The sequence below is a fragment of the Oncorhynchus kisutch genome, linkage group LG13 (assembly GCF_002021735.2).
Source record: "Oncorhynchus kisutch isolate 150728-3 linkage group LG13, Okis_V2, whole genome shotgun sequence".
NCBI classification, from domain to species: domain Eukaryota; kingdom Metazoa; phylum Chordata; class Actinopteri; order Salmoniformes; family Salmonidae; genus Oncorhynchus; species Oncorhynchus kisutch.
The window spans coordinates 69,939,843-69,962,084 of record NC_034186.2 but is presented as its reverse complement, the minus strand read 5'-3'; the positions used below and the strand labels follow the sequence as shown (position 1 = coordinate 69,962,084).

At 42.9% G+C, this 22,242-nt stretch overlaps 1 protein-coding gene across 1 annotated transcript in view; it reads left to right on the top strand.

The window, feature by feature from the left end:
- The window catches only part of LOC109901805 (intermediate conductance calcium-activated potassium channel protein 4), a 43,225-nt gene that overhangs the window by 5,449 nt on the left and 15,534 nt on the right, over positions 1-22,242 (top strand). The window contains exons 2-5 of the mRNA XM_031838006.1: positions 821-916; positions 7,454-7,917; positions 9,206-9,341; positions 20,067-20,177. Coding sequence (XP_031693866.1) covers positions 821-916; positions 7,454-7,917; positions 9,206-9,341; positions 20,067-20,177 — 807 coding nt within the window. The remainder of the gene's footprint in view (positions 1-820; positions 917-7,453; positions 7,918-9,205; positions 9,342-20,066; positions 20,178-22,242) is intronic.

The following is a 22,242-nucleotide window of genomic DNA, read 5'->3' as shown; positions in this document are numbered from 1 at the left end:
TGCTATAGGGAGGAGATAAATGTTTGCATTTTTTTGCACTGACTTATGCCATGTTAATATGATATCTGAGTGAGAGCGAATAACAAAATCAATGGGAGTCCCCTCGAAATCAGGGCCCCTGGGTAATTCAACCATGATTACACGATTACTAGTTTATATAACTGGCTAGACCAATATGCAAAAAGTTAGCTGACATGCTAATTGAGTGAGTCTCAGTGAATGACATAACAAGAACTACAAAAACGACTTATGCACAACCAAATTTTGAAATTGCACCTTGTGTATTCTACTATTCTAGCTCTCAACAGTAAGTTACTCAACTGAGTTTCTAAAATAACCACTAAACAAAAAAACAATACTTTTTGGGGGTCGGGGGCTACCCTAGCAGGCGCGGGGCCCTAAGCATTCGCTTATGTCGCTTAGTGGCTAGGGCTGGCTCTGCTAGTTTATAAAGATTGTTTTAATGCATCAGCTAAGAGCTTTGTAGGTCTACACTCATCTTATTTGGTTGCGCGACCTGGTGGTCCACTTGAAGTCAATACTTCATATCATGCCAGGTCAATAGGCCGACTTTATCATATGCCGCCCAAGTGTGTGCGTGTGTTCGTGAGGGAGCATGTGTATCTCACACATTATAAAGTTGTCACCAAATCAGTGTGCGTGACCAGCGGAAACTGAAGGTCAGAGCATTCCACTAACACTAAGACACTGCTACTGGAAAACACTAAATGGAAAATAATTGAAAACAGAAGCACTGTTGGAATAACTTTAAACCTCCCTTTAATATCTTTATCTTGTCTATCCTCCTCTTCCTCCCCAGGGCTCCCGCTATGCCTTTATCATCAACTGCTCCATCAGCATGTCCACTGGGTGTCTTCTGATTCTCATCGTAGCCTTCCATTATAAGGACATAAGGGTGAGTGTATGTTCTCTCTGACCTCTGACCCCATTACTGACTGTGCAGCCCTGGAGGGAACTGTGTTAGTTACTCTTTGGACGGAGGAGTTGAAGAAAGGGCTTACATTAAATCACATACTGTTAAAGGTGCTTCTCTCCTTTATGAATGCTACTTGCACGGCCGGCCCGCTCATTAGGCAGGACTAATCCTGCCTAATGATTGACGAGGGCGGCATTTTCTGAGCTAAACTGACTAAGATGCACCTCCAACAACAACACATAAAACCTCACATAATTCTGCCTAAAAACAATTACAATTTCTCTCAACCAGTGGCATATGGGCTTTTTAGGTGAGGGATGATGCCTCTCTTTGATAAGCAGAGCTTACTTTGTCAAAGGCAGGGATGCGAAATATCTTGCTTGTCTATTCCCAGCGTGCCTCTCCAGGGTACTGTTGGAGAGACACATCGCTGCAGCGCTCCACCAACATTTGGTCAAAAATCTAACATAAATCATGTAGCAGATATAGGTTACAGTAAAAAGAGTATGCCCTTTGCTGTAGCCTACAGGTTAGAGATAAAATGTATGATAATGTAAAGAGACAGACACATTTTACATCATGCAGGTTTTTCCGATCAAATAGCCTAACCTAAATGGCGCTCAGTCAAATAAGAAATGCGCTGTCATGTTAACAAACAACATATCCTAAAAACAAGACTGGTCAAAGTAAAATGGACAATATGGAATGGACCATCAATCACAACTGTTGTCCAGGAGTTTCACCCCATTGTCATGATCAGTGGTTTCAAGTTTGTATCAGTCATTTTTTGACAAGCTGATCATAGCAAAAAATAAAATGCTTCTGCATTTCCTGCTGTGTAAACACATTGCAAATCGGCTCGAGCTAACTCCTGATCTAACTCCTGATCTAACTCCTGATCTAACTCCTGATCTAACTCCTGATCTAACTCCTGATCTAACTCCTGATCTAACTCCTGACCTAACTCCTGATCTAACTCCTGAGCTAACTCCTGATCTAACTCCTGATCTAACTCCTGATCTAACTCCTGATCTAACTCCTGAGCTAACTCCTGATCTAACTCCTGATCTAACTCCTGATCTAACTCCTGAGCTAACTCCTGAGCTAACTCCTGATCTAACTCCTGATCTAACTCCTGATCTAACTCCTGAGCTAACTCCTGATCTAACTCCTGATCTAACTCCTGATCTAACTCCTGATCTAACTCCTGAGGAAGTTGGGTAGCTGATATTCAGAGCTTAAATAGCCAAATTGATTAGCCTTGTGGACGTCTTTTTTTGGTGCAGTAGTCCTGCCTAATGAGCGGGCCGGCCGTGCAAGTAGCATTTTTTGGTGCAGTTCCGGACCGGCCTTGATTTCCACATCCACGGACATTGGTTTTGGTAAATTCTTTTTTTCAACTTTCATTCAGAACCGGAAATGAACCTGATTTCAAAGTCCTGGAAAATGTGTATTTTAAACATATGGAAAATACCTTTTCACCTTGCATTCAGAACCTAAATTAAACCTAACTTCAACATCTGGAAAATATGTATTTTAAACGTCATTTTGCTTACTGGGACTATTCTAGTTTTGTGGGGGGCTGTATTTTTTGGTCTTGCCTACGGTGGCAGGGTGGCAAGGTGTTTTTTGTTTTGATACTTCTTGTTTGATCTGGAAGTGAATTGCTCAAATTGTGTGGCGGTCCTACCAAAATTCAGCCGTTGGTTCGTTCATCGATTGGTGACGAAAAACTCTGATGCAACTTGATGATATCTTGAGTACACACACATACTGTCAGCAGGACTTCTTAGTAAATAACCATGTGGTGGCTTACACACACTCACATGCACGTTCCCCCTGATGAAACTCAAATCCACGGAGATTTGTACAGTTCTCTGTGGTTGTCTTATTTTCATCCTTGCTCTGTAATACCTTGTCAATGCACTAGGTGCCAGGACTTTGGTGAAGACACTGAAATTCAATATGTTAAGACAATCATTCCATGTCCTTACTGCTCAGCATAGAAGTCAACAGGGTGCTATATGATGAACAGGTTTAGTGCAAGTGTGAAGACTGTGCAGAAGTAGATATATTTTATGTACTACTCAGTGCAGTATATGATTACGCTTTTAGACAAAATGGTAGGCAGTCAGAAGGTTTTTCAGGGCACACTGCCCGGTCTTTAAACGCCTGTTAGGTTGACATCCATGTGTAGGCCTATCTGAGAGGAGGGGGTGCTCTGCGCAAGTGCTGTGGGGAGATAAGGGAGGTGAGGTTTCAAGCATGGGTGGAGGTTATCGTTTTTGGGCTGTGCATTGGGCAGCCCAATTTAGGCTGAAAACAAAACATGCCGGGCAGCGCAACCTAGCGTTAAACTTTCTCACTTGCAAAAAAACACAGAAAAGAGAAGGACATTATCAGAGAAATGAAGCATAGAAAGAAAAAATAGGAAGAGGAAAATGGACATACCCCTCTTAATCATCATGTGAGCAGCGTTCAGGATGGTGTGCAGGCGGAGAGAGCGATATGTGGCTGGGGTCCCCAGGCGCTAGTGAGTATCTAAACACACGTTCCCATGGGTATGGGCTGTCAATATCATCACCTGTCTCTACATGATCTCCAACCCTAAGCCTCCCATTCCCATTGGGTTCCGATGGCCCTGCTTGTAGAGTGACAGGCCCAGCTTCTGGCTTGGATAAATTCCAGTATGAGTAGCACTTACTCCCTCCCCTTTCAGTTACATATAAAGAGCCCTCTTCATTGGTGGCAGATCATTTGCATTACCGGGGGGCCTCTTTTCATTCTGCTGTGTGCGATATACTTTTAATAAGGCTCACAGGTGCGTAGTGTTTGCACACAGGAATTGAAAATGTCTAATTCTTTGTAAATCTCCAATACGTTCAAGGCAATTGTATTTGCTTACCGGTAAATACTGTATAACAACAATGTACAAATAAGAACAAGACTTTCTAATTGTAAAAATGTAGGGTTAAGATTGGTTGGTAATAGACTATATTTGTCACGACTTCCGCCGAAGTCGGCTCCTCTCCTTGTTCGGCGGTCGTCGTCACCGGCTTTCTAGTCATCGACACTCCATTTTTCATTTGACCGTTAGTTTTGTCTTGTTCCCTGCACATCTGGTTTTCATTCATTTTTGCTCTCCTGCAACTGACTCCCCTTCCAGTACGCCCACCATTGACAGTATTTTTACGTTGGCTTGCTGGTGGTTTGGGTGTGGGCTACCCAGGTGGTGTGTCTATGAGAACACATGAGATGGAGGTACAGTTGAATTTCTATAAACGTTTCAAAAGATAAAAGACAAGGAAAAGAACTTGTACCAACAAAGAACTGAAATTAACTGTAATGTTTGTCAGAATGCCACACGGATTAGCCACAGATTAATAAAATGTCCAAACACTTCTTCCCAAATAAGCGAAGAGTATGGTGGACCAACGTGTCAAACTTGGCCTTCGTTAGCCAATAAAAATAAACTCCCGGCGTATAGGCAATGGCTTAATTGTCTTAATCTACCAACCAATAATCTCCCACAACAACTTCCCCCTAACCCTCCCCTATACACTAGCACATCACAAGCACAGAGCCATGCCTTGCAGTCGTGTGATTCACTAAAATTAAATGATGTGGCAAATGGAGGCGTTGACTCGATGGCCACAGGTGGTGTTGACTCGATGGCCACTGGTGGTGTTGTTGATTTGATGGCCACAGGTGGAGGTGTTGACTCGATGGCCACTGGTGGTGTTGTTGATTTGATGGCCACAGGTGGAGGTGTTGACTCGATGGCCACTGGTGGTGTTGTTGATTTGATGGCCACAGATGGAGGTGTTGACTCGATGGCCACTGGTGGTGTTGACTCGATGGCCACTGGTGGTGTTGTTGATTTGATGGCCACAGGTGGAGGTGTTGACTCGATGGCCACTGGTGGTGTTGACTCGATGGCCACTGGTGGTGTTGTTGACTCAACGTCCATTAGTGGTGTTGACTCGATGGCCACTGGTGGTGTTGACTCGATGGCCACTGGTGGTGTTGACTCAATGGCCACTGGTGGAGGTGTTGACTCGATGGCCATTAGTGGATGTGTTGATTCGATGGCCACTGGTGGAGGTATTGATTTGATGGCCACTGGTGGAGGTGTTGGCCATTGTCCACAGGAACTGGAATGGACCACCAGCCACAGTGTGAGGTCAGCTTGCCTCTTTAGGTACTGACCCACTGATCATTTGAGGTACTGGGTCTTCTGTGTTAGGGGGCACAGGGTAACCTTACAGGGGAGCCTGGCTGGCCCCTGGGACTGGATCTAGGGTGACTCCATTGACTACTGCAGACCTGACAAACTTACCATTAGTAAGCTAGATATGGGACTGCACAAGGTACTGCAATGGAGATGGGAGTTGTAGTCTGAAAGGGTAATGCAGTGGAAATGGAGGTGGAGTCTAAAAGGGTACTGCAATGGAGATGGGAGTTGTAGTCTGAAAGGGTACTGCAGTGGAGATGGGAGTTGTAATCTGAAAGGGTACTGCAATGGAGATGGGAGTTGTAGTCTGAAAGGGTACTGTAGTGGAAATGGAGGTGGAGTCTAAAAGGGTACTGCAATGGAGATGGGAGTTGTAGTCTGAAAGGGTACTGCAGTGGAGATGGAGTTGTAGTCTGAAAGGGTACTGCAATGGAGATGGGAGTTGTAGTCTGAAAGGGTACTGCAATGGAGATGGGAGTTGTAGTCTGAAAGGCTACTGCAGTGGAGATGGAGTTGTAGTCTGAAAGGGTACTGCAATGGAGATGGGAGTTGTAGTCTGAAAGGGTACTGCAATGGAGATGGGAGTTGTAGTCTGAACGGGTACTGTAGTGGAGATGGAGTTGTAGTCTGAAAGGGTAATGCAGTGGAGATGGGTGTTGTAGTCTGAAAGGGTACTGCAATGGAGATGGGAGTTGTAGTCTGAAAGGGTACTGCAATGGAGATGGGAGTTGTAGTCTGAAAGGGTACTGCAATGGAGATGGGAGTTGTAGTCTGAAAGGGTACTGCAGTGGAGATGGAGTTGTAGTCTGAAAGGGTAATGCAGTGGAGATGGGAGTTGTAGTCTGAAAGGGTACTGCAATGGAGATGGGAGTTGTAGTCTGAAAGGGTACTGCAATGGAGATAGGAGTTGTAGTCTGAAAGGGTAATGCAATGGAGATGGGAGTTGTAGTCTGAAAGGGTACTGTAGTGGAGTTGTAGTCTGAAAGGGTAATGCAGTGAAAATGGAGGTGGAGTCTAAAAGGGTACTGCAGTGGAGATGGAGTTGTAGACTGAAAGGGTAATGCAGTTGATGCTGGGGATGAAGGTAGAGCACAAGGAACTAGAGTTTAGGCTTGAGATCATATGAATAGGTAATTGTAGAGTTTTGGACCAATCCATTTCTGAAATTAGGCTTGGAGTGGGACTGGGATGGATGGTTTCTTCGTTTCCATCCACCTGATTTGATGTGTATCTCCCTCATTCTCTATCTGAAGATGAGCCCTCAGTCAGCTGGGAATCTGTACTCCATTGTTGTCCTTTACACCACGATAGCCCGATCAGGCCCGAAGGATATAAAAACTGGTTAGGGTTGGTTGGTCAAGGACTGTATTTTGAGGTTGGTCTATAAGAACACAGGAGATTGAGGTACAGTTGAATTTCTATAAACACAGGTGAAAGGTAAGGAAATTAACTTACACCAACAAGCTTCAGGTGAGACAATTTTAAGGGAAGGTGTGGCAATATCAAGGGAAGGTGTGGCAATATTAAGGGAAGGTGTGGCAATAATTAGGGAAGGGTGTGACAATATCAAGGGAACGGTGTGGCAATATCAAGGGGAAGAGTGTGACTGACGTTCCCCCTCTGCTGCAGGAACTGGGTGGTGTTTGGGCAATGGGAAAGTCAGTCAAGGGAAACAAGACTATGAACTGAGTGTTGTAATATGCTTACGGCAGTTTCAAATATCAAGAGTTACGAAGAAACCTCAAAACACCAGGAATTGGAGGTTTTGGCCAGCGCGGGATTTGGTTTTCATTTTCTTTAGTGATATAATAAAGGGATTTCTTGGAGTTGTGTCATGTCAGACTAGGATCAGACAGGATTATATTTAGAATCTAAGAGACTTGTGAGTGAGAGAGGGCTTGTGTCGCCTACAACCCCCACAATCTTGACTTTCACTGCCTCCGTATCTGCTTGGGTGGGTCTTTGTTTGCCTTGGCATCATGTTTCTGTCGTTGCTGTTCTTCCTATTCCCACATTTAGTTAATCATCAGCATTTACTTAATGCTTCAAAATCAAATGAACAATTTTCCATTGACATCCTTCTTTTCCTACTTCTCTCTCTCTCTCCCACTCAATCCCTTTCCCTCTTGCAATTTCTCTCTCTCTTTCTCTTTTTATTTATCTTTCACTCTCTTTCCCTCTCTCTCCCTCTAACTCTCCTTCTCCCTCTGTCTCTTCCAATCGCCCTCATCCCCTTCTATCTCCCCTGTCGCCCCTGTTCCGACCGCTCACTTTTTCTCCAGCTCTTCATCATTGACCACAACCAGGTGGACTGGCGCATAGCCATGACAAGCCGCAGGGTGCTGGGCATCTCCCTGGAGCTGCTGGTCTGTGCCATCCATCCTGTGGGCACCTACTGGGAGGTGGGTGTCCCTGCGCCCATCGCCAGGGAGGGGGTAGAGGTCAACTCCTCCAACTCGGCGCCGCTGTGTGTGTCCTCCCGCCACGGGGAGGCACTGTTGGACACAGAGCTGCTACTATCGGCGCTGATGTTCCTCAGGCTGTACCTGGTCCACAGGACAATCCTACTAAACAGCAAGGTGCTGCTCAGTGCCTCCTATAGGAGTATCGGCTCGCTCAACAACATCAACTTCACGTTCCGCTTCGTGCTCAAGGTGCTGATGAACAAGTACCCGGCGCGCACTCTGATGGTGTTCATCTTCTTGTTTTGGCTCATCGCTTCCTGGATGCTCACACTTTGTGAGAGGTAGGGTGGAGGGGCGCACACACGCAGGCACACACTCATGCTCACACGCATGCTCACACTCACATGCACACTCACATGCACATGCATGCACACACACACTGCATGACTCGCACACGAGTCATGAGATACACAGGCACAGACAGACGTCTGTGTGATAGACAGAACAGAAAAAGAGGACACACAGTGAGAGATAAAAACAGTTTGCCTAAATCTAAATATAACACATTACTACTGCCAGCACAGAAACACGCACATGTACACACACATCCCTACACAGTTTATTACAAACAGACTGGGGCAATCAATTGCTCACTCTACTTCAAATATTGATGGTCAATTTGAGTTCCCATTCAGAAAGGATGTCTAATAACAGATTCAAAGTTGATCGTTTTCTGTTGAGTTACTCCGAAAAATTACTCTTCATTGCGAGCCAACACATACCATCCTAGGCCTCTGAAGTCTGCTTGTGGCCAACGTGAGGTCATTTGTTAAGGCTGAACCTACAATGGGATGGGATTCTTAGATCTCAGTTACATAGAGAAAATCAAACGTGTTAGTTAATCAAGCTGCATGTTAAACAAACTGACATTTTGGTTATACAATCTGATGATTGACAGATTGTAAGACTTCTGAGTAACACCCGACAGGTATAATGCGTTATAACTTCCCTGTAGGCAATAGAAGACTTAAGATGAAAACTGAATTGGAATGGTTTTGAAATAGATTCTGAGAAAACAACCATTTAAAAGTCATCAATTTTTGAGTCAATTATACCATCTGTCCAGACAATTCAACTTCCATTTTCTCTTTTCTGGAATTGAAACAGGTCCTTCCTTGACCCCACAGCCACTGACAGATAAACAGATGATCACAGTCTAACTGTAACTACAACACTTTGATCTTTGGATGCCCATAAAGATTCTAAATCTCAAAACAAATTTAATCAAATTTGATTTGTCACCTGCGTCGAATACAACCTTACCGTGAAATCCTTCCTTGCAAGCCCTTAACCAACAATGCAGTTTTAAGGAAATAGAGTCAAGAAAATATTGACTAAATAAACAAAAGTTAAAGAAAATAGAAAAAATAGTTACACAATAAAATGACTGGAGTTCTTGACAATCAGATTTGCCAACTTTGTCAACTCTGTTTTTGTCTTACCTATTGGTCTGATCTTGTTAGTAATGTAATGTCTATATAATATCGATCAAATCTATGAATATCTTCATGTAATACATATGTATCTGTGTATGTAATGAATGACCCCAGGGTGTGTGGCCCTCTACAGGCAGACACAGGAGCAGACTGGTCGTATGGACACGGCTCTCTGGCTCATTGCCATCACCTTCCTCACAGTGGGATACGGGGACGTGTCCCCCAAAACCAGCTGTGGAAAAGTGGTGTGCCTCTTCACCGGAGTCATGGTAACTATATGGGGAGGGGAGAATGGAGAGATAGGGAAAATAACATTTCTAGCCTGAGTGTCAAAGCATGATAAAGCTTGTATCTTAAAGGTTACAATTGCTTTTTAAAGCAGAACATTACTGTAAAGTAGACAGGCTAAATAATATACATGTACTGTACATGGCTTCATGTCTCTGCAGGTGTACAGATGTATGTTCAAAATTTGAGCCAGTTTGCTACAGCAGGGCAATAATCTGGGGGTGGCGGGGTGGCAGGGTGGCCTAGTGGTTAGAGCGTTGGACTAGTAACCGGAAGGTTGCAAGTTCAAACCCCCGAGCTGACAAGGTACAAATCTGTTGTTCTCCCCCTGAACCCACTGTTAACCCACTGTTCCTAGGCCGTCATTGTAAATAAGAATTTGTTCTTAACTGACTTGCCTAGTTAAATAAAGTTAAAATCAAAAAAAATCCTGCAGCAACAGGAAATGTGAATTATGAAATGGATTTTAGTTTATGGATATTTTTGTAGGGGTTGATACATTTTTTGTAAGGGAAAATCATGTCTGAAATTTCATGGTGGAAATTACAAACTTCAGAAGCCTTATTAAACCTCAAATAAACTGCATTGCAGGAAGGTTATTCTGCAACAGGGTGATCAAATTAAGAAGAATAGAGGGAAATTGAAACTCTAGTCAGTGCTCTCTAGTTGGTTGTTGTGTAAGTACCCATTACGTTGAAGTGGCTGCAGAAAGTGATTTACTTACAGTAGAAATACAGTGGTGCTTGGTGCCACCCAGTCCCGATATTGACTTTGATGCTGGCGGTTAGTTGCTGGATACATGCAGAGAGAACGCCATGTACAGTACTGTTGCTGCTGACTCATTGTTGGCCTGTCGCTACTCCCATCGATCTCTCTTGTCTTGGCCTCTTTCTATATTATTTTCCATTATGGCATTCTTACAATGTCCTACATTACAGCATGCCCCCCCCCCCCCTCCCCCGTGTGTTACCAGTGCATGCTATGATGTCTTAAAGTACAGTAGCTGTAGTTTTCATATTGAAGCTTTTCTATTCTATTCTGAAAATGAATTTAACACTACTGTACCACTGTAATAGTATTTGTATTATTGTTTTCCTCGCTATCAGCTTGTATATGACATGTTCAGGGAAGAATACCTGACAATGTCTTGGTTGTTCACACACCTCTGAGATAAGGGGTGTTGAGTAATGGGTCAGAGAAGTGACACACACACACACACACACACACACACACACACACACACACACACACACACACACACATTGGAGTAGATGTCTTGGCACTGAGCAGAGGGGAGGGGGAGATGTGAAAGGTTACAGTGAGTTTACTGGTTTTATGGGTGAACTCAAAGAGTACAGGCACTGATAATATTGAACTTTATTTTTATAGCACGTTTCTTACAGAATGCAGCCCCAATGTGCTCTACATGATAACATATGACCTTTCTCTTGTCCAACGATGAAAGCAGTGTGGTCATTGACTCATGTATTGTTATGTCTGTGACTCAAACACTTTGGTTACACCCACTGGTAAGAAAGGTACTCGCAGTAGAAAAAAAGCTCATTTGAAACACTGTAAGCATAGTTCAAGCAGTCTGGATGCCATGGAAATTACATTAAATAATACACTTCAGGTCTTGTTCTGTCATAGAAAAGAACAAAGGAGTTTCAATATGATATATTGTCATATTCAACTGCCATTGTTCACAAGGCAATGGACCCTCACCAGTAAGAATATAGGCCAATATCTCAATTAAGTAGGTTGATGCTGAGTACAAAGAGTTGATATGTTTTTACAATGGAAGAATATTTTTATTTTTACTATTTTCTACAGTACCAGTCAAGTTTGGACACACCTACTCATTCCAGGGTTTCTTTATTTGTACTAATTTCTGCATTGTAGAATAATAGTGAATACATCCAAACTATGAAATAACACATATGGAATCATGTAGTAACCAAAAAAGTGTTAAACAAATCTAAATATATTTTATATTTGAGATTCTTCAAAGTAGCTACCCTTTGCCTTGATGACAAGTTTGCACACGTTTGGCATTCTCTCAACCAGCTTCAGCTGGATTGCTTTTCCAACAGTCTTGAAGGAGTTCCCACATATGCTGAGCACTTGTTGGCGGCTTTTCCTTAAATCTGCCGTCCAACTCTTCTCAAACCATCTCAATTGGGTTGAGGTTGGGTGATTGTGGAGGCCAGGTCATATGATGAAGCACTCCATCACTCTCCTTCTTGGTCAAATAGCCCTTACACAGACTGGATGTGTGTTTTGGGTCATTGTTGTCCTGTTGAAAAATAAATGATAGTACTACTAAGCAGATGGGATGGCTTAGCGGTCCTCATGAGAGCCAGTTTCATCATAGTGCTTGATGGTTTTTGCCACTGCGCTTGAAGAAACTTTCAAAGTTCTTAAAATGTTCCGCATTGACTGACCTTCATGTCTTAAAGTAATGATGGACTGTCGTTTCTCTTTGCTTATTTGAGCTGTTCTTGGTCTTTTACCAAATAGGGCTATCTTCTGTATACCACCCCTGTTAACCTGTTGTGACGAGCAATCCCATATCCGGGAGCCTAATTATAGCCTCAAGCTCATTACCATAACGCAACGTTAACTATTCATGAAAATCGCAAATGAAATGAAATAAATATATTGGCTCACAAGCTTAGCCTTTTGTTAACAACACTGTCATCTCAGATTTTCAAAAAATGCTTTTCAACCATAGCTACACAAGCATTTGTGTAAGAGTATTGATAGCTAGCATAGCATTAAGCCTAGCATTCAGCAGGCAACATTTTCACAAAAACAAGAAAAGCATTCAAATAAAATCATTTACCTTTGAAGAACTTCGGATGTTTTCAATGAGGAGACTCTCAGTTAGATAGCAAATGTTCAGTTTATCCAAAAATATTATTTGTGTAGGAGAAATCGCTCCGTTTTGTTCATCACATTTGGGTAAGAAAAAAAAATGAAAATTCAGTCATTACAACGGCGAACTTTTTTCAAAATTAACTCCATAATATTGACAGAAACATGGCAAACGTTGTTTAGAATCAATCCTCAAGGTGTTTTTCACATATCTATTCGATGATAAATCACTCTTGGCAGTTTGGTTTCTCCTCTGAACAAAATGGGAAAATGCACACACCTGGAGATTACGCAATAGTTTCGACGGAGGACACCGAGCGGACACCTGGTAAATGTAGTCTCTTATGGTCAATTTTCCAATGATATGCCTACAAATACGTCACAATGCTGCAGACACCTTGGGGAAACGACAGAAAGTGTAGGCTCATTCCTTGCGCATTCACAGCCATATAAGGAGACATTGGAACACAGCGCATTCAAAATCTGGCTCACTTCCTGTATGAAATTTCATCTTGGTTTCGCCTCTAGCATTAGTTCTGTGGCACTCACAGACAATATCTTTGCAGTTTTGGAAACGTCAGAGTGATTTCTTTCCAAAGCTGTCAATTTTATGCATAGTCGAGCATCTTTTCGTGACAAAATATCTTGTTTAAAACGGGAACGTTTTTCATCCAAAAATGAAATACTGCCCCCAGAGGTTCAAGAGGTTAAGGCACACCTGTTAATTGAAATGCATTCCATGTGACTATCTCATTAAGCTGGTTGAGAGAATGCCAAGAGTGTGCAAAGCTGTCATCAAGGCAAAGGCTGGCTACTTTGAATAATATAATATGTTTTGATTTGTTTGTATACTCCACTTGTCCTAAGAGTAACAAATTACCCCTAAAATAAATTTAATTTAATTTAAAATCCCAAATCTATTTTGCATGAAGAAACAACCTGTCATTCATCACAAACTTTGTAAATATCGGGGTTTTCTCTCTTCCCAATGCAGAAAGACTGCATTTAATCAGTGGACACCACACGTTTTTATTACAACACACCTGTCATAATTGTTTTCTTTACTAAAGTAGAGGTTTGTTATTATTATTATTGCTAAAGGTACTGCATAGGTGTAAACCATTTTTTGCATGAGATAGCACTTGTAAAGCCTAAGAAATTAGCAGAAATTTGCAGAAAATAGATTGAATACATTTTACTGAAGGGAAACAATAACAGCATTGAAATTTTTTGGCAACATAGTGATATATTATTGTATACTGTAATACTAGTCTTCTCCCATTTTTTTAACCATTGCCCCCACCCATGAGGTGTATAAACAACAACAATAAATAAGAATAAAATAATAAATACAAAACCGTGAAGTACAAAAATCAATCAACTCTAGTTAGCACATGTAGGACAGTATGCAATTGTGTGTGCATGGACTTTGCAGATGTATTTCTCACATGTGCAGCACATAGTATTTGTTTTACAGTCCTTCTTTGGGGGCAGAGTTGGCATCTCCTCCTCTTGCCTGCTCCAGCTGCAGCCTCAGGTGGATCAGGACAAGATTCAGCCCCCTGAACAGCTTTCACAAGCACTGCAGAGGCTGCTGTGCAGGGGAAGTGTTCCCTTCTTTGAATGTGTGGTGTTACAAGTGCCTTTCCCTGTGCTCCAGGAACACCCTCCTCTTGTTCTGCTTATCAGGCATCCAGGTAAGGTTGATCTTGTTCCATATCACAAAGGCATTGTGTGAGGACACATCAATGATGTTATGGAAGATGACCAGGGGCCAGCAGGCTGTCATCCTCCTGCAGTTGTGAGTTCCAATCACCTTATCCAGGTTGTCCAAGCCTCCTTTGTTGTGGTTGTAGTCCAGGATGATGGCTGGCTTCCTGTCCTCACTATCACTGATCTCAGCCGTTTTGTGCAGTGTGCTCAGGAAGACCACATTCTTGTTCCTCTTTGGGAGGTAAGAAACTAGAGGTGGTGGGGTTGAAGGCAAACTTTGATGAGAAGGCCTCTCTCCCCCTTGATATGAGGAGTGCAGGGTGGAGCTCAGTCTTGTTCTTTCTAACTGTGCCAACCATGGTGATCTTCCTCTTCAGGAGCTGCTGGCTGAGTTCATAAGAGGTGAAGAAATTGTCACACTTGAGATTGTGCCGCCTCAGTATGTCGGTCACATCAACCGCATCCGATGGTTCTTCTCCGAGCCTCCACTGGTCAGCTTCTCTGTGTAGACTTGCATCTTCCAAGCGTAGCTGGATTGTGCGTCACAGGCCACCCATATCTTGATGCCATACTTTGCTGGCTTGCTGGGCAGATACTGCCGGAAAAGGGCAGCGACCTTTTGACAAAAGAGATCACGATCAGTAATTAGTATCAGTAGCACAGAAAACAATCACATACATTAATGATATTACAGCAATACATAATAAAAGGAACAGTGAAAATCACTTACATCACAGATATGAAAATACAAGTTTACCTCTGAATGGAATAAGTTGCTCATCCACTGTTACTTCGGTGTTACTCATTCACTGGCCCAGGGTTGTAGAGGTATGGCAGACGCTCCACAAACTTCTCAAAGACCTCTCTTATGGCCACCAGTTTGTCTCTCACACGTCTTGCAGGTCTTGACTCATGGTTATCAAATCATAGCATTCTTGAGAAAGTGTGAAAGACTTTCAGTGGCATTATGGCACGGAAAATCGCCTTTCCACTCTCTGCCAAGACACTTCATGTAGCCTCGCCTTGGGATCTATACACACCCGCTGAGATTAACAGCCCTATGTAGGAACACAGGTCAATCTCATCCCTCCTAATTTGTCATCTCCAGGATGATTTTTTCGATGGCTGGTGTGATGAACATGTAGAATGTTGAGGCGATGTCCTGGGCATGAGAAACTGTATGTCTTGTGGGCCCTGTGGTCATCCTTATGACATTTTGTGCTGCCATCCTGCCCTGGTTGTCATATGGTGACAAGGACCATGTTATTTTGCTGTTCTTTGACAAAAATGTCTCTCAGCTTAGGGGATTTCTTCTTCATCTGAAGATGATGCATCATGCTCTGGGTTGTATTCTTCCTAATCTTCTTCTTCAGATACCTCCTCCTCTTCTAAATCATTGTTCTCTTGTTCCTCCTGGACATCTGAAAAAATCTGATCTACGACCTGTTGGGCACTGAAACGTGCAGTCATGGCTTCAGCAAAGAGAGAACTGGGGGGACTGTCAACTGCAGCACCTTTATTGCCTCTGACTGTATTCTCCATTAGTTAACAACGTTTTCAAGAAATATTTATTTTGTCTGAAATTTTGTTTACTTTGTCTGATTTTTTAAATTTATTTTGTCTGTGAACTTGAGTCATGTGTGGGGTCGTGGAGATGCTGCACATGCACAATAAAGTTTTAGTTTTGTCTCAGTTCAATCAATAATCTCTGTGTGTGTGTGTGTGTGGTTTGTAAATGATTTTACAACTGCCGGGTCAAAAATGACCCTAAAACAATCTTTGTACCCTGGTGGTGTACATCTTACATTGGGAATATGAACATAGGTGATGTTTCACTTTTTGTCATGTTGAGGTCGCTCTAGGAAAAGTCATACAATTTCAAGTTGAAAAAATATAATTTAGGGCGTTTTCGCTGCTGTTACATACCGGCGGGTCATTATTTTACCCTGAAGACAAAACAAGGGTTAATTGAAATGCATTCCAGGTGACTACTTCATGAAGCTGGTTGAGAGAATGCCAAGAGTGTGCAAACTTGTCATCAAGGCAAAGGGTAGCTACTTTGAAGAATCTCAAATATAAAATATATTTTGATTTGTTTAACACTTTTTTGGTTACTACATGATTCCATATGTGTTATTTCATAGTTTGGATGTAATCACTATTATTCTACAATGCAGAAAATAGTACAAATAAAGAAACCCTGGAATGAGTAGGTGTGTCCAAACTTTTGACTAGTACTGTATATAGGTATGGAATGGGCGACTTTTATCTCTCAGTCCTGGCATGTGGAATAGAGAGAAGGTGGATCTGTCTGACACTTGTCCTCGGCAGGCAGGTATCAAGTCTCTGAAGGGGGACTTGAACAGGGAGAAAGCAAAGTCCAGGCACAGTTTCACTCTTCTCTCATGAAGTGAGGGCAGTGATAGTGAATTCAGAGCATTGTTGTTTCCAGGATATGCCATGCCAGGGGTTCTGCAAACACGCTTCTGTATGGGCTCGAGTTGCTCAGAGGGCTTGAGTCAAGGAGCTGTCCCAAGCTGTTGCGGTATACTCTAGGCAGGGTTGAACATAGCCCGTGTAGATGGCGACCAGGTCCATTTGTGGAAAGTTAAATATTTTAAGTTGACGTAGGAAGAACAACTTTTTGCTTCCCTTGCGAATCATAGAATCGATTTGTTCGTCCCACTGCAGAAAGTTTTGCACAATGACTCCAATGAATTTCACACTTTCACAGACTTGCAGGTTTTCCCCATATATCATAAGGGGACATGCAGGGACAGGTTTCTCATACATGCTACCAACAGGATCTTGCACTTCGAAGGGTTTAGGGCCATGTGACGAGTACAGGGAGAGAGAGAGGGAGGGAGGTATCTGGGTGTTTTCTGCTTGTTGGGCTGTAAGGACTTGGCTCTCTGCCTCACCTCAGCTCTGTCCGTTTCCGATCCGAACAGATAAGCGATGGAGAGTCACAAGACCGGCAGGGGGGCGCGAGCCAGGCCGAGACACCTCCCTGACACAGTGGAAAATTATCCTTCACTCCTCTTTCTCTCCCTCTCCCCTTGTTTATATAAGCTTTCCCCTTTTTTTAATGGGAAACTTTCCACCATTTCCATTTTTAGGTAGTTTATAGCCTTTGGCACCACTGGAACAGAAGGGCGTGCCAACCTGTGCCCATGACTTGGAAGAATTTTTTTTCCTACTCCCAACAGGGCAGCTCTCTAGGACAATGAGTGAAGCAGTACTCACACCTGTAGTGCTTGGCTGTCAAGGACCCCTAGGCTCAACACCTCTATCCTGGGCTAGCCTGCCTCTATGGTAGTGCCCCAGCTGTGTTGGGGAGGTGCAGAGCAACGTGCTCACCACACATCCTATCAGTGGGGTGTGAATGGATCCCTGGGAAGGATGTTGTGTCTCTCAAAATTCCCAGATTACACTTGGACAGATTCACACGAAATCTTTGGTTTTAGTCATGCCCATGCCCCTCCCAGTACCAGTGAGTGGGTTGGTTGATGTTAGGAAGCTCTTAGGAGAGGACAGGGGACTAGTGCAGGATTTGTGATTCATCCATCTGAATGACTCTTAGCATTATCTCTGTGTCCAGACTGTAACCTGTGTTTCATTGTGAGCCTATGCGTGCATGCTAATATGATTGTTCTTCTTTATCAGACTTTTATCTCTCTCTCTCTTTTACTAATGCAAACAAGGGAAGGAAAACAGGTAAAGATCAGTTTTCATTTTCAAACCAGACTAATCTTTAAATTATATGAATACACTATGTCTCTAAAACCATATACTGTATTTTCACAGTAATTACACTGGCATGTACAATGCAATTACAGTGTAGGTAGATACACATTGGTACAACTGTGAGCGTTGTGCAATTACAGTACATATTGATAGAAAATTGCACTCAATGGTAAATTAACTAGTTGAAGTCGGAAGTTTACATACACTTAGATTGGAGTCATTAAAACTCGTTTTTCAAGCACTCCACGCATTTCTTGTTAACAAACTATAGTTTTGGCAAGTCGGTTAGGAAATCTACTTTGTGCATGACACAAGTTATGTCAAGTTATGTCACTTATAATTCACAGTATCACAATTCCAATGGGTCAGAAGTTTACATACACTAAGTTGACTGTGCCTTTAAACAGCTTAGAAAATTACAGAAAATGATGTCATGGCTTTAGAAGCTTCTGATAGGCTAATTGACATCATTTGAGTCAATTTGAGGTGTACCTGTGGATGTATTTCAAGGCCTACCTTCAAACTCCCTTTGCTTAACATCATGGGAAAATCAAAAGAAATCAGCCAACTAAGAATTGTAGACCTCCACAAGTTTTGTTCATCCTTAGGAGCAATTTCCAAATGCCTGAAGGTACCACGTTCATCTGTACAAACAATAGTACTCAAGTATAAACACCATGGGACCATGCAGCCGTCATATCGCTCAGGAAGGAGACGTGTTCCGTCTCCTAGAGACGAACGTACTTTGGTGCAAAAAGTGCAAATCAATCCCAGAACAACAGCAAAGGACCTTGTGAAGATGCCGGAGGAAACGGGTACAAAAGTATCTACAGTATATCCAATGTGAGAAACGAGTCCTATATCGACATAACCTGAAAGGCCGCTCAGCAAGGAAGAAGCCACTGCTCCAAAACCGCCATAAAAAAGCCAGACTACGGTTTGCAACTGCACACGGGGACAAAGATCATACTTTTTGGAGAAATGTCCTCTGGTCTGATGAAACAAAAATAGAACTGTTTGGCCATAATGACCATCGTTATGTTTGGAGGAAAAAGGGTTAGGCTTGCAAGTTGAAGAACACCATCCCAACCGTGAAGCATAGGGGTAGCAGAATCATGTTGTGGGGTTGCTTTGCTGAAGGAGGTACAGGTGCACTTCACAAAATAGATGGCATCATGAGGATGGAAAATTATGTGGATATATTGGAGCAACATTTCAAGACATCAGTCAGGAAGTTAAAGCTTGGTCGCAAATGGGTCTTCCAAATGGACATTGACCCCAAGCATACTTCCAAAGTTGTGGCAAAATAGCTTAAGGACAACAAAGTCAAAGTATTGGAGTGGCCATCACAAAGCCGTGACCTCAATCCAATAGAAAATTTGTGGTCAGAACTGAAAAAGCGTGTGCGAGCAAGGAGGCCTAAAAACCTGACTCAGTTACACCAGCTCTGTCAGGAGGAATGGGCCAAAATTCACCCAACTTATTGTGGGAAGCTTGTGGAAGGCTACCCGAAACATTTGACCCAAGTTAAACAATTTAAAGGCAATGCTACCAAATACTAATTGTGTGTATGTAAACTTCTGACCTACTGGGAATGTGATGAAATAAATAAAAGCTGAAATAAATAATTATCTATACTATTATTCTGACATTTCCAATTCTTAAAATGAAGTGGTGATTCCAACTGACTTAAGACAGGGAATTTTTACATGGATTAAATGTCAGGAATTGTGAAAAACTGAGTTTAATTGTATTTGTCTAAGGCTTATGAAAACCTCCGACTTCAACTGTATGTTATATCTCCCCCATAGGTTAGAAGTGTAGTCTAAGATTTCAAAGTAAGAATTCGTGGGTTGAGACTATTGTACCACACTGAAATATAGTCACTTTTAGTGCCAAGTCACTCTGATTCACCCTGTGCGGTTCCTGAGCATTCGTCAGCATTTAGTTGTTCCCTATCCAGCAATAGCACAATGCTATTCTCAGAGTAAACCATACTACTATATCAGTGGCACAGTGGCATATGATTAATAATTTCAGTCTCACATAAACATAAGGTCAATTCAGTGTAACTGAAATTTTTTGCCTATTTTGCGAAATAGGCAAAATAGGCCCACCATATTTGTACAAGTTATAGCAAGTCACAACTATTTAATAACCTCTTGAAAAGGAATTGCGGTGTCTATCTTGATGTTAGCCAAGCAGACCTGAAGCTATAGGGCTAATTTTGAATGTTGACATGATCATTTTGTGAATTCCGACTCTGACTCCCGCTGTTACGGGTCACAAAGGGACACGAGGAGGATGACAAACAGCAGTGGTGGTAATCATGGTGACGGTGGTGTGGCTGTCTGTATGTCTGTCCTCAGGGTGTGGCCTGTACCGCCATGCTGGTGGCCGTCATGACCAAGAAGCTGGCACTGAACAAAGGAGAGAAACACGTGCACTTCTTCATGATGGACATCCAGATCTCCAAACGGGTGAGACGAGGAGAACGACTGCACCAGAGTTTTTCCATATCCCATGTGTCCAACTAATCAGGAAAACTCTGGGCCCTAATTCTAACCTTTACAAGGGTTAGGAGTTTTTCCTGGTCGGGTGGTCAGGTGGTCACAGGGTCAGTAGAAATACCTGGCTATATAATGACAATAATGAACAAAAATGTTGTGTCTCTTAGTGCAAGGTGTCATTTATCCCCATATTTCCAATAACTGAATGATAAGAAAAACATATTGTGAAGATCCAAACCACTGTCCTGCATTGATAACCGGAAGCAGCCAGCTCCCTTCAAAGCTTCCCTCAGTCTCACAAGAAAAACAAAACCCTTGACACAACAGATGAGGCCTCCTGGGTGGATGCAGAGATATTTTCTGCATATGATTTTGGAGTCTTTTTATAATATAATTTGTTTCCTTAAATAGGGCATTCCAGAGGACAGGATAGTGTGGGAAAAGGACTGTGGGGGGGGGGGGGGGGGGGCTTGTGAGGTGGGGCCCGCCAATCTCTTAATAGCCTCCAAAAGGCGTCAAAAAGAGGAAACATTAGTGTCCCTGTCAGGAAAGGGATTTGTGTCAGTCCAGGACGGGGTGCTCGTACCGACTGGAAACTGGATAAGATGATGTGTGTGTTGTGTATGTGTATATACTCACTGCCGTAACTGAGGACACAGTGAGTGAGTGTATGTTGTTGAGGGGTTACTTCATGTTGAAGCCTCAGACAGGATCCATCTGCTTGCTTATCGCCGGGAAGGAAAATCAACAACCTGAAAATAATCGAGCACAACAGAAGATGCTAGCATGATTTCCATATCCATTTCCAAATATCCATCATTCTCGAATATGTAAGTAGTGTATGGCAGGATTCTTTGAAATCCACTGACCTGACTGAGCATTAGCTGAGCGCTACGTTGGCAGTGTAGGGTGTAGGCTACACCTGGCTACAGGCTGCAGTGTGTTGTCAGTGTGAGGATGTGAGGTTATAGGTCTGCTGAGGATGTAACTGCTTCCTCCCTGGCACTGAACACATCCTCTCACTGGGTGCATCCTTACGTCTGTTTATAGTTGTTTGGTGTGTGTGTGTGCGTCCCTGCGGAGCTGTTCGTCATTGCCCTGATTTACGTTGACAGGAAGAATAAGGAAAGACATCTGGGCACGGCCCCTGACGGCCCCTAATAACAACCCCACACACAGGACAACACAAGACAAGGCCCGGCTGGAGTGACTTCACCAGGCTCAGATAGGCAGTTACAGTGTCCTCGTCAGGAAGAACAGCAGACACAAATAGAATCAAAGAGAAAAAAAGAGGAATATGTTTCCGTAACCGACATATGGCCCACTGATGCCTATTCACATCCTCAAATATTATTCCCTGTATGACGGTACATGTCCATCCGTTTAGGTTTTTAGCTATCACTGCGTGTAGCAAACATTAGTGTACAGCCCATCCCGCCTGACCCAGTTCTGCACAAGGCAACATTGTTTTCATCAACGTTAACCATGGACTACCTCTCACTTCATAACAGCAGTTTAATCAGCAAATAAATATGCTCCCAAGATGGCACCATGATATAAACATGCTCCCAAGATGGCACCATGATATAAACATGCTCCCAAGATGGCACCATGATATAAACATGCTCCCAAGATGGCACCATGATATAAACATGCTCTCAAGATGGCACCATGATATAAACATGCTCCCAAGATGGCACCATGATATAAACATGCTCCCATGATGGCACCATGATATAAACATGCTCCCAAGATGGCACCATGATATAAACATGCTCTCAAGATGGCACCATGATATAAACATGCTCCCAAGATGGCACCATGATATAAACATGCTCCCAAGATGGCACGTTGATATAAACATGCTCCCAAGATGGCACCATGATATAAACATGCTCCCAAGATGGCACCATGATATAAGCATGCTCCCAAGATGGCACCATGATATAAACATGCTCCCATGATGGCACCATGATATAAACATGCTCCCAAGATGGCACCATGATATAAACATGCTCCCAAGATGGCACCATGA